At 36.9% G+C, this 12582-nt stretch overlaps 1 protein-coding gene across 14 annotated transcripts in view; it reads right to left on the bottom strand.

Moving 5' to 3' along the window:
* Positions 1–358: 358 nt before the first annotated feature.
* LOC106053748 (homologous recombination OB-fold protein-like) overlaps positions 359–12582 on the bottom strand; it is a 67571-nt gene continuing 55347 nt past the window's right edge. For 12 of the 14 annotated variants that reach the window (XM_056025857.1, XM_056025852.1, XM_056025858.1 and 9 more), the window contains 3 exons: positions 8264–9050; positions 656–706; positions 359–464 (listed from right to left, as the gene is read on the bottom strand). In XM_056025857.1, the coding sequence (XP_055881832.1) occupies positions 418–464; positions 656–706; positions 8264–9050 (885 nt within the window). In that variant the 3' untranslated portion in view covers positions 359–417. The remainder of the gene's footprint in view (positions 465–655; positions 707–8263; positions 9051–12582) is intronic. The other 2 variants (XM_056025862.1, XM_056025850.1) reach the window with 2 other exon arrangements.

Here is a 12582-nt window from a genome sequence, read left to right as displayed (position 1 = left end):
CGATTTTTATATATAGATCTAGTCATCTAGACTAGAATTAGATTATAGATCTAAATAAACTAATGGAGAGATGATATGCGTTGTCGTTAGCAAATAGCGTTGCACAAGAAATGAACCTGGGTTTTTCTAAACTCTAATACTTGGTATGTAATAGCAAAACAGCACCTACCTAAATAAATCATAAATAGAAATAGAAAAAAAACTATATTTATTGTAGTATATATAGGTCTGTGGTTGTATATTATATAGCCTTCGTAACTTCTTCTATACAGAAATGCCTTTTGTAATTTCTTTTACTGAAAATTGGGCTATTCGCATCTGACACATATATAATTTTTATGTTCAGCAACAAAGCCCATTGATATATATAGCTTTTAATAACAGAAAAATACAGTATTGAAAGTAGTTGTCAGCACATTAAAAATCTTCAGACAATTGTGAGAGTAAAAGATCAGTTGTTATATCTGAAACAAAAAGTAAATGAAATCAGTACGTTTTAAAATAGGAAAATGTTTTAAGTAAAATATAAAATAATGATTAATAAAAAAAAAAGAATATTCCATCTTTATGAACCTGATGACAGCGAATCTTTAACTCTTAATAACTAATGAATGATATATTTAGACAAAAATGGAATTTCCCCAATTTCTCCTACCTAAGAAAAAATCCTGGTAAAGCCAGCGTATAAATCTTGTCAGAGTATAGCCTATAAAATTGTTATGATAGACCCATGAATGAATATTTATGAAATACATTGTAATGCTTGTAATACTTAAATAGTAAGTACCCTTTTTAAATTGTCATTCTTATAGCCTATGGTACATTTGTTTGGTGGGACTGTGGGGGTAGGGGATTAAAACTCGAGCACACACCGTATACCTTACGTTATGAATATTAAATAAAATATTACAGAGAAACATCGAAATTTCGGCTACAAGAAGCTCTCGACAAAATCAGTGAGTGGTCCAAAGACTGGGGCATGACCATCAACACCAAAAAGACAACATACACCATCTTCTCACTATCAACAAAACAGCTAACAATAAAATTAACACTAAATAAGGAAACTCTAGAAAAAAATAACAGTCCTACATATCTTTGGGTTACATATGACACGAGACTAACTTGGAAAAAACAAATAGAAAAATACAGAGTAAAGGCATCCAAAGATTATCCCTTATGAAAATATTAGCTGGCGGCGGCTGGGGAACTAATCACAGCATTCTAAAGAAGGCATACACCAGTTACACCAAACCCACTCTAGAATATTGTACCACAGCTTGGGTCTCAGCAGCCAAAACCAACTTACAAAAAATAGACAAGGTAGGCTACAAGATATAGGGCCTAAGGATTATGACAGCAGCTATAAAGACAACAACAATTAGAGCTATGGAGGAAATAGCTGCCCAGGTTTCTTTGGATGAAAGAAGAGAGAAAAAAAACCCTGTCACAATTCACCAAAATATAGAGAGGCACCATTGAAATAAAAAATCCACAAGACTGGCACACAAAACTGGCTAAAAAGAACTCATTTTGTTCAGGAATCACAGAACCTTAAAAATAAATACCAATTAGGAAATATAACTATTAAGTCAACGAAAATAGCATAATGCTTTTCCTCCCTGAGGCCAAAGTTCCCTCCCTCCTATAAGAGACAGCATCGAAAACGTAAAAAAAATTCCTATCACAACCAAACAGAGCTCAAGGAATTAGTGACACTCATTACTAAAAACCCATTAACGCAACAACCAATGGGTCAGAGTTTACACAGATGGATCCTCTCAAAAATCCAACACAAACGGAGGAGCTGGCATGCGAATTGAATGGTCCAACAGAGAAAGACTGGAAAAGAAAATTGCAACTGGCGATCTCTCAGACAGCCATAGGGCAGAAAGGCAAGCACTGGAACTAGCATCTACCACACTAATAAACTACCCATGTACACCAAACAGCCAAATTGTCTTACTGACCAATGCCAAAACAGTCCTTCAAAGCCTGAAAAACTCGGATACTTCCTATATAAAGCAGCTAAGGACAGCTCTTGTAACCTTAGCATAAGGCAACTCAGGGCAGCTCTTGTAAACCTAAACATCAAAAGCAAGGAAACTGTTCTCCAGTGGATTCCAGCACACATTGAATTAGAAGGCCAATGATGGAATAACGAACAAACAAATGAAAATCCCTCACTACCCAGAAGAACATAATAGAGTGTAGAATAAATGAGAATTGGGCAAGCTCACATCCCAATTACAAGAAAAAGGACGTCTATAATAATCTCGACATGACCAACACATAATTTTTCCAATCAGAACCAGACACAACAGAATGAGACAACATATGTTCCGGAAGCTAAAAGTGGGGACTAGAGAAACCTGCCATTGTGGAGCATCACCAGATAATGCTGACCATGTCCTTCAAAGCTGCATACTCTATCAAGAGGACAGAACAAGACTCAGGCATCAAAACCCTCCTATAAAAAAAAATATACGGAGAACTGCCTGATTTGGAAACCACTGCGCGGTTCATCTCAGATACCATAGGGATGTCACCTTCATCTGGATCCCCTCCCATGTGGGCATTGAGGAAAACGAAATGGCAGACAGAGAAGCAAAGAGAGACCTAAATCAAGCAATGTCAGGAACCCAAATTGTGAACATGTAATATTTACAACAGATTTTTATTAAATAAATACATTTTTACTATCTTTACTATCTTAACTGTGAATAGACCTTGTTTTTAATCTTAACTGTATAAATTAATTGTGATATGAAGGGAGAATAACCCTTGAGGAATTACGGGCACGACATGGCCTAAATTTTGTGCCGATGTGCCAAAAACCCAAAATACAAATACATCTCATATAAAAGATTACTGATCTGAACCCTAAGACATGTAAAATGAGAACGAATAATAATAATAATAATAAAGCTTGTATTAATGTGAATCAATTAGTTTGGATCCATCGTGTAATTAAATTTGTTAAATTAATTTTTTTTTAATAAAAAAAAGGGGGAACGACCTGCGGGCTAAGCCTAAGTCGGCAGTTTATATTACTACTTCAGTCAAGTACTATTTATTTCCCTTGTTTGTGATACCAAACAAAGTAAATCATTAGTTAATTAACTAATAAAAAAAAATTATTCTTGTGTTGTCAGGTAAAAGAAATAATTGTGCAAAATTTCAGCTAAATCCAAGATTGAGTGTCGGAGAAATAACGTGTACAAACTTTTGGCCAGACAGAGGTGAGTTTGTATAAGCTTTGTAAAAACTATACGTTTAAACACAAGCTATGAATATTTGTTTATCTTTGATGGTTTTAAAATGTGCCTAATTTGTGACTCGAATCTCTTCACCTTTATGTAGGTCCTCTCAATACAGTCAATAAAAGTTTCAATTAAGTTTAAATTAATTGTATTTCTATTAAAAGACAAAAAAACTTCTTACAAATCTGGTAAACCCGTTTCCATAGTATTTTATGTTTGGCATGAATTAGTCGGCTGGACGGGCAAACCCATTTTCACACAGTACTTTTATTTTCGTACCAAAATAAAAAAATGTGAAGGGAGCATTCTACATGTTTGAGAAAATCTAAATCCAATCCAATAGATCAGCAATACCCAAACTTAGGTCCGCAGGCCGCGGGTCATATACGGCTATTAATAGATAAAATACTAATGAATACAAACTAATAAATACACAATCTAATAAAGGGCAAAGATAAAGGCACATTGGTTGCATTCCCTATTCAAGGACAAATTCGTATACGTGATCTTCTTCCATGCCATTAGAGCATGGAGCAGGTTGCCAAACGATTTTAAAGACAAGTACGATTTTCTGGACATTTTTTTTTTACTAACAAACATTTTCGCATATATCTAATGACTTATTTTGTGACCGTTAGACTCATTTTAATTCTGTAAGAGACTTCCATCCGCGTTAAATCTGATCTATTCACCACGTTGGATACCAAGTGATGTGTATATCACTATTTGTCAATGAGTATATAAATATATAATCGGGTTTAAATGTACACATCTTTTATTAATAACAAGTATGCTGATTGCTTATAACACAGTGAACAGTATATGAGTAAAACTTATAACGGTTCAATAAAATATAAAGATATTTTTTTAAGGATACAATCAATGAAAGAGGAATAGACGCTATTAGATTTGTGTGGTCTGTCCGTCCCATTTAGATCTCGAAAAGATATTGAAAAACCTCATCAATATAAAACTAAAGCAGTCACCAAACTCAATGACAGTAGTCAAGGAGGTTTCGAAATTAAGCCCTCCCTTCAGAGGATTTTAAGTTTAAAAAATCCCTCCAAAGGCTTTTGAGTTTAAAATCCCTCTCCAGAGGTTTTTGAGTTTTATAACTCCCTCTAAAGGGTTTTATGTTTAAGAACCACTTCCAGGGGGTTTTGAAGTTTAAACTATTCTTTCGATAAAGAAACTAAAGAAAATTACAGTCACCAAATTCCATGTTCGAAGCCATGGAGGAAGAGGTTGAGTTACAACCCCCGGTCAATAAAAACCTAAAGAAAAACTACATTCTCTAAATTCCATCAATGTAGCCAAAGAGTTTTGAGAAAGGGGTTTTGAGGTTAAAACCCTCTTTCAATTAAAATTAAAAGAAAAGCTACAACCAGTACATTCCAAGAGCATAGCTAAGAGTGGTTTTATATAAAATGCTCTCCACTAAATAAACTAACTTACATAAGAGTAGCTAAAGCGGGGTTTGGAGTTTAATCCTCCTACTTTTTTTCAAATAAAAAACTGAGGGACAACTAGTTATCAAATTCCAAAATTGTAACCAAGGGAGTCTAAATGTTTAAATTACTCTTCCAATGAAAAAGCAATGCTACGGGTCACTAAATTTCATGAGCTAGCCAAGGGGAGTTTTGAGGTTAACCCCCCCCCCTTCCTTCTAATAAAATGAAAAGCTACAATCATTAAATCTCATGAGCAAAGCCAAAGGGGATTTTGTGATTAACCTACCACCTCCAATAAAAAACTAAAGCAAAATTATAGTTACCAATTTGTACCAGTTGCCTGGCTCCATTAATAGAGCGTAGTGAAAAGCTGATTTGTTATTTTACCTGCCAGTACAATTTGTTAATAGAATGATACCGGTATCTCAGAACAAAAATAAACGTCCAAAAGAATAAAGGGACTGAATGTAATGTGGATTAGTTAAGTGTACATACACACATGGGCGTAGCCAGGATTTTTTTCGGGGGGGGGGGTGATTTTTTTTCTCCCCCCCCCCACCCCGAACCCCCCCTTCCCGCGAAAAAAAAATTATATGTATTTATGTGTGTGTGTACATAATCTTTATTACATTCTGACCCTTCATTCTTTTGAAAGACGTTTATTGTGCCCTAGAATAGGTTCTTCCATGAGTTAGTGAAAAAATTGTAGATTCCCCGACATTACTAGCAAAGGGGTCTGGAGGAGCTCCCCCAGCGCGGGGCGAAGCCCCGCCGCCAAGCACTATTTCTGATATTAAAAACCAACAAAATGCATATTCTGAGGTATCTACAGTGCATTTTCCTGCTATTAAAAAGTTTTATTTCAAAAACATAATGTGCTATTCTTACTGACTTAGACTCTCCCTCGTCGTTCGGCGCATTTGCCATCAAGCTGTTTCCATAAAATTGTAGACTCCAAGCCATTACTGGCAAGGGGGACTGGGGGAGCGCTAGGAGCTCCCCAACGCGGGGCGAAGCCCCGCCGCCAAGCACTATTTCTGGTATTGAAAGCCAACAAAATGCATATTCTGAGGTATCTACACTGCATTTTCCTGCTATTAAAAAGTTTTATTTCAAAAACCTAATGTGCTATTCTTACTGACTTAGACCCTCCCACGCCGTTTGGAGCATTTGACGTCACGCTGTTTCCATAAAAATCTGTCACTGGTATTGTCTGAAGACTCTTCCCACCTACCATGAGGACCTCCATGAATGAGTGGCGTCAAGTTGTACTAGGATATCATTGCAACTCTTCTTATGCGTGATTCATTTTGTCGGAGAACATGTCCCGCAAACCTCATGCGTCGTTCTCTCACAATCTTACTAAGGGGTCGACTCCCAGTTCGGCATAGGATTTCCTTGATTTAGACCCGATCTCTATAACTGACTCCTAAAATCTGTCTTAGCCATCTTTGTTGAGCTACATTTAGTGTTTTTCGATTTCGGTAGATAACTATTCACTGCAGTTTATTAATGGAGCCCTGCCACTGGTAAAAATGTGTAACCTCTCTTGAATACGCTCTTGGAATTAAGTGACTGTAGTTTGCTTTAACTTTATATCGAAAAGAGAAGTTTTATCGTCAAAATCTTCTGTTGGGGGTTTTCCACCTCAAAATGCTCTGTAGGGGATCTTAGACTCAAAACCATCTGGAGGGGTTTTAAACTTTAAAAAAAAGCCATCTGTAGAAGAAGGGTTTAAACTCAAAACCCCCGAATGGCTTGGCTACGCTCAAATAATTTTATTGTGTAATTTGCTTTTTTTTTATATTGAAGATGTATTTTTAGCACCAAACCCCTCTGAATGGGGGCTTAAACTCTAAACCCCTTTCGGCAATGCTCATAGCATTTTGAGTGCGTAATTTGCTTTTTTCTTACACTGAAGATGTATTTTTTATCCTCAAACCCCCCTGGCGGGAGGTTTAAACTCAAAACCCCTTTGACTACGCTCATAGATTTTAGAGTGAGTAATTTTCTTTTATTTATATTGAAGAGGTACTTTTTAGCTTCAAACTCCACTGGAGGGGAGTTTAAACTCAAAACCTCTTAGACTACACTCATAACATTTTTAATGTATAATTTGCTTTGTTTTTATTATTAAAGAGGTATTTTTTACCTTCAAACCCCGCTGAAGTGGGGTTTAAACTAAAAACTGAGCCAAAACCCATTTAGCTACGCTCATAACATTTTGAGTGCGTAATTAGCTTTTTTTATATTAAAGAGGGGGTTTATCGTAAATTTTAGACGGGGTTAAAAATCAAAATCTTCCTTAACTGTGCTCTTGGAATTAGGGGATTTTCGTTTGCATTTTTTTTTTGTTTTGTTTTATAGAAGAGGGGGAGTTAACTGCAAAAACCCCAGGTAGGGGGTTTAAAACTCAAAACCCCTGGTAGGGGGTTTTAAACTCGAAACCCCTAGTAGGGGTTTTTAAACTCGAACCCCTCTGGTAGGGGTTTTAAACTCGAACCCCCATGGTAGGGGTTTTTAAACTCGAACCCCCCTGGTAGGGGTTTTTAAACTCAAAACCTCTTTGGTTGTGCTGGGGCAAGTGATGGTTTAGTATTAAAATCTCACCTAAAATAAACAAAATCAAAGCAAAAAATCAGTCACTAAATTCCGACTCCCCCCCCCCCTTTTTATATAAGCTTACTTTGGTGAAAAGTTTGTACACATAATTACTTCCACTCAATCTTGGATCAAGCTGAAATTTGGCACTATTATTTCTTTTACCTGATAACACAAGAATCAATAAAAAAAAAAAATTAACAAATTATTTAATTAACTTTTAGTAATTCATTATTTTGTCTGGGAAAGAATTTGTACTTGAATGATGTGGAGGTATAAGTTGAATTAGCACTCATTATTCTTTGTAGGTTGAAACTTTAAAGCTTGAAGATAATAACAGAGAACTATAAACCTATTTTCATAAGCAATTACTGGTATAGTGGTTAATGAGTGGGCTTGATGAGGCTTGAGCCCTCAAGTTTGACTTAAGGTCTTGCAATTTAAAAAAAAAAAAACTTTAAAAAAAAAAAAACAATGACTATGTTAACATTCACATTCTTTCTCTCCCCCTCCCTTTTCCCAACTGTTCCAGATTATTGTAATAAAGAAAACAATTGGTAAAAGTAGTTCTCATGGACAGATTTATTATTGTTAGACTAGATTTATTACAAATGACTGATCCAAACTATTTGATACAACTACGCTTTATATAATCCCTTTTTTTTTTAAAAGTATTTTTATATTTTTCTTGTGTAGGATTTGAATGGAAGAGGGTAATTGAGCTAAATTGGTTACCGCCTTCTCTCCCATTTTATAATTACTAATGATTGATTTTATATTACAGTGGGGGTTCAACACAATATAAGTATGAGTTAAATATTAATGAGCAGGATATATAATTTATTTTATATTATTTAGACTAATTTTGTTACAAACGTGTATTGCATCAATAAAGTTATGTATAGGTAAAAAATACTTTCATATCGCTCAAAGAAAGTCAAGACTTACCATTTTCCCATAAAGGAAATAATTCTTGAGATTTGAATGTTTGGTCTGAATGTTTCAGCTGGACTCCAGATTCTCTTTCTATCTGTTTAAGAATATTTGTATCAGCAGCATGAGTTGATGTGTCAGGTTTATTTACTTTTCTGAGTACATCAATTCCCTCATTAACTTCTTTCTCTGTTGAAGTAACTCTAAAAGCAGTTAAGAATGGAATGTGCTGAGGTGTATTTAAATCCAAATGTGTTCCATCAAGCCTTCTTGTTATTCTATTTGACATGGTATTTAAAGAAGCTTGTTTACAGTCATTATATCCTGCATTTGATGCACATGTATGAGGAGCAGTATTCAGCTTTGCTTTATTATGGGACTGATTTAAATACACAGCATCACACATCTGAAGAATAGTATCATCATCATCTAAAGGAAACAAGTTACAGTCTGTGTTTTCAAAACTTATTGAATGGGTGTAAGCATTAGAGTTTGGAGTGTGAATCTCAGACTTGGTGTATTTTGTTTCTGTAAAGGCTGATTTTAGTGATGAATTTGATGAAGTAAAAGCTGTTACCTTTTCTCCAACTGGTTTAACTGGTAGATTTAATTCATATTCTGAGTTTTTAATAAAATCAATGAGAGAAAGAATTTTACCAGCAGAATTAGTAAAATTTAATTTAGTGTCCACAAATGAGTATCCAATGACTCCGTACTTCTTATTGGTAGTGTAAACTTGAACAACATTGGCAGGTGTTACATTCAAGTAGTGTGTACGAAGTGATGGACTGATCACACTAACCTAAGTAAATTCAAAGTACAAAAATTAAGTGCATTTGAAAAATGTATGGTTGGTTAAGCATGTTTAATATAAGGTACTTAACAGCCTTGAAAGGTTTTTCACTTTTGAAACTTAAAGAAAAGTTGCCGAACTTTATGAAAATATTACTATTCATGAATCTAGGTCATACAGCCATGTTTACATGAGACAAGACCAAAAGGATCTAGATCTAATTTTAAGAACTACACTTTGCAAAGATAGTTTTTTTACTTAGACACATGAAAATACAAAATATATACCATTGATTTCATTATTTTATAAAATTAACCTTCAAATTTGTGTTTCAAACTCATTTTTACATAAATTTGTTCCTAATATCTGCGAATTTAGACGTCCTGACGTACTTTATAATCCCATTCATCATGCGCTTCTTTCATAAGACAAGACTGAAAGGTTATGCATGTACAGAACTTAAAATTTCTCGAACCCTAGATCTAATTCAAGTCTAATTAAGATGATAGAACTAATCTTCGCAAAGACAGGTTTATACTTTAACAAATGAACATTCTTGATAAAACTTGGCATAAATGTTCCTTAGATCATGGTGAAGACTGGAGAATATGTTTAATGTCCCTACCACAACCGCAGGGCCATAAAAACAGACAAAAAGTACCTAACTGTATCTCTATTAAAGTACCAAACTTTTTAATAACTCCGATAAACCTGTTTCCATAGTATTTTATATTTGATATATGAATTATCGGATTAAGGGGCAAACCTATTTTCACAAAACTACTTTTATTTTCGTGGTAAAAGATAAAAACATGAAAGGAACATTTGCTAAGTTTGACATAGATCTAAATTCAATCTACTAGATTGGTAATACATAAAATAAGTAAGGTTCGCAGTAATAAGTAATATCCCGCTAGTAAATATATAAATCACTGAAATATTTAAAAAATGCCCTTTTGTTTTAAAGAAATTTCATGACTGCTATAGATTGAAACAATTCTAAATTGACTAAGACAAAGAATTTGTAGCATGCCAGCTGTAGAAATGTGATAAACAATACTTAATCAACTTTTAATAAACTAAGTAAGCCTAATACTAATAATACTGATGTATGTAACTATATCTGTGGCATTTTACGTCTCGAGAGACGATCTTTTCCCTTTGCAACTTCTTGTGTAACTAAAGAGGCCAATCCTTGATACACAGCTGCAATCGCAGGTTGGGCATAGATAATCACCAGGCGCCATTGCATTTTCACCCTTCTTTCTGCTTCTGTTGTGTATGACATCTGCAATCTGTGACCCTTCCTTTATGCTCTCTCTCCATGTGGATCTGTCCAGTGCCACCTCTTCCCAGTTGCCATTGTCGATTTTGAAGAGCTTCATGTCGCGTTTGCATACATCCGTATAACGTAAAAGTGGGCGAACAGCAGCTCTCCTGCCTTCTATTAGATCGCCATACAGGATGTCCTGTGGAAGTCGACCTACTGGAATTCTACGAACGTGGCCAAGCCAGCCAAGGCGTCTGCTGCTGATAACAGAGCGGATGTCCTGGCATCCTGCTCTTTGTAGCACTTCCTCATTGGTTATCTTATCTTGCCACCTTATTTTAAAGATCCGCCTTAGGCATCGGAGGTGGAAGACATTCAGCTTTTTTTCCTGCCATGAGTAGGTTGACCATGTTTCACTTCCGTACAGCAAGATGCTCAACACACAGATCCAGTAGACTAGGGTTTTAGTACTGCTAGTCAGCAATATGTTGTCCCAGACTCTTTTCTGCAACCGTGACATGGTGGCCATTGCCTTGGCTATCCTGTTGTTTATGTCTTTATTCAGTAGAGTGTTGTTGGATATGATGGAGCCAAGGTCACAAAAGTGATCAACAATTTCTAGCGGTTGGCCATTAATGCTTACTTGATGTGCAGTGTTTGTGTTTTGGACAAGTATCTTAGTCTTGCTTTGACTGATGTTTAAACCGAACTTCTGGCAAGCAGCAGATAGTTTGTCAACCAGGGACTGTAGCTGAATATCAGAATCAGCCACAATAGCTGCATCATCAGCATACAGGAGTTCCCTGACGAGTAGCTTCCTAACCTTGGTTTTTGCCCGCAGCCTTGATACATTAAATAATTTTCCAGAGGATCTTGTATGGAGAAACACACCTTCGTTTATGTCGTTGTACACATAATGCAGTAGACAGGAGAAGAATATGCCAAACAGAGTAGGTGCGAGCACACATCCCTGCTTGACACCACTGCAAACCTCAAAAGGTGCTGATTGGGCTACATTGAATTTGACAATACATTTAGTTTCCTGGTGAAAACACTCAATTAACTTCAGTAGTTTGGGAGGGCAACCTATTTTCCTCAGGAGTTTGAAAAGGCAACTTCTGCTAGCCATGTCAAAAGCTTTAGTCAGATCAACAAAAACAATGTAAAGGGGTCTATCTCTCTCTCTCTGAATTTCTCCTGCAGTAGTTGTAGAGAAGATATCATGTCTATAGTGGATCTACCACTCCTGAATCCACACTGAGACTCTGGGTAGACTCTAGAAGCTATCACTTACAGCCTGGATAGTGCCACTCTAGCAAAGATTTTGCCCACTATACTGAGGAGAGAGATACCCCTATAATTGTTGCAGTCACTCCGATCCCCTTTGTTCTTGTATATTGTGACTATAGTTGCGTCACGTATGTCCTGTGGGACATGACCTGTTTCCCAACAGCGGCAGAGGAGAATATAGAGTTCAGGGAGCAGGAGTGATTTGTTGACTTTCACTACTGGGATACCATCACTCCAAGGAGATTTTCTATTTTTTATGCAGTTAATTGCTTTTTTGAGGTCACTAGGGCTCGGAAGCTCATCTAGGCATTCCAGTACTGGAAGATCTGGTAGAGAAGCCAGGGTGACATCGTCTACTGTATTCTGTGTGGCATAGACATCAAGGTAGTGTTCTGTCCATCGTTCTAGCTGCTTGGTTTGATCTGTAATGGCCTGTCCAATGGCTGTGTGAAGCGTCTAGTGTGGTAGCTTGACTTGTTGCCACCGCTGGCTAGCATTTGTGATAGGGGAGCAATTTTGTAAGTCTCTCCTGCCAGTACATAGCCTCTCCTATGCACTACCTCCTCGTGGTGGCAGATGGAAACTGAGGCTGCGAAGCCTCAGGCTAAACTGCAAGGGTCTCGGAGGAGGTTTTGCCCCAAGATGTGAGGCAGGCATGGCCCGTCGGCGTGCAGACACGCCCTGTTGCCCACAAACCAAACCCCTAGCTATAGGTCAATAGCCGCACTGCCTTGTGTGTGTGTCCCTGTAAGGTCTAAGGCTAAGGGTGTAAACCCTAACAGAAAATCCGGTCCTGGAGCCCCGTAGGCGGGGGGACAGTAGTAAGACTACTGCTCTCTGGCAAACTCCTGCAGCCACCTGTCCCCAAATTGTGATGGCTCGCCATCCCTTTGGACCCGGTCAGTATGGAAGAGAGGCGTATGCTGACGTGTGGGCAGCCCAGCACTCGCAAATTTACCACCCAGGCTTTCCCCCATCAAT

Source organism: Biomphalaria glabrata, chromosome 4 (assembly GCF_947242115.1).
Source record: "Biomphalaria glabrata chromosome 4, xgBioGlab47.1, whole genome shotgun sequence".
NCBI classification, from domain to species: domain Eukaryota; kingdom Metazoa; phylum Mollusca; class Gastropoda; family Planorbidae; genus Biomphalaria; species Biomphalaria glabrata.
The sequence above is the reverse complement of the archived record's forward strand: the minus strand, read 5'-3'. Positions and strand labels throughout refer to the sequence as shown.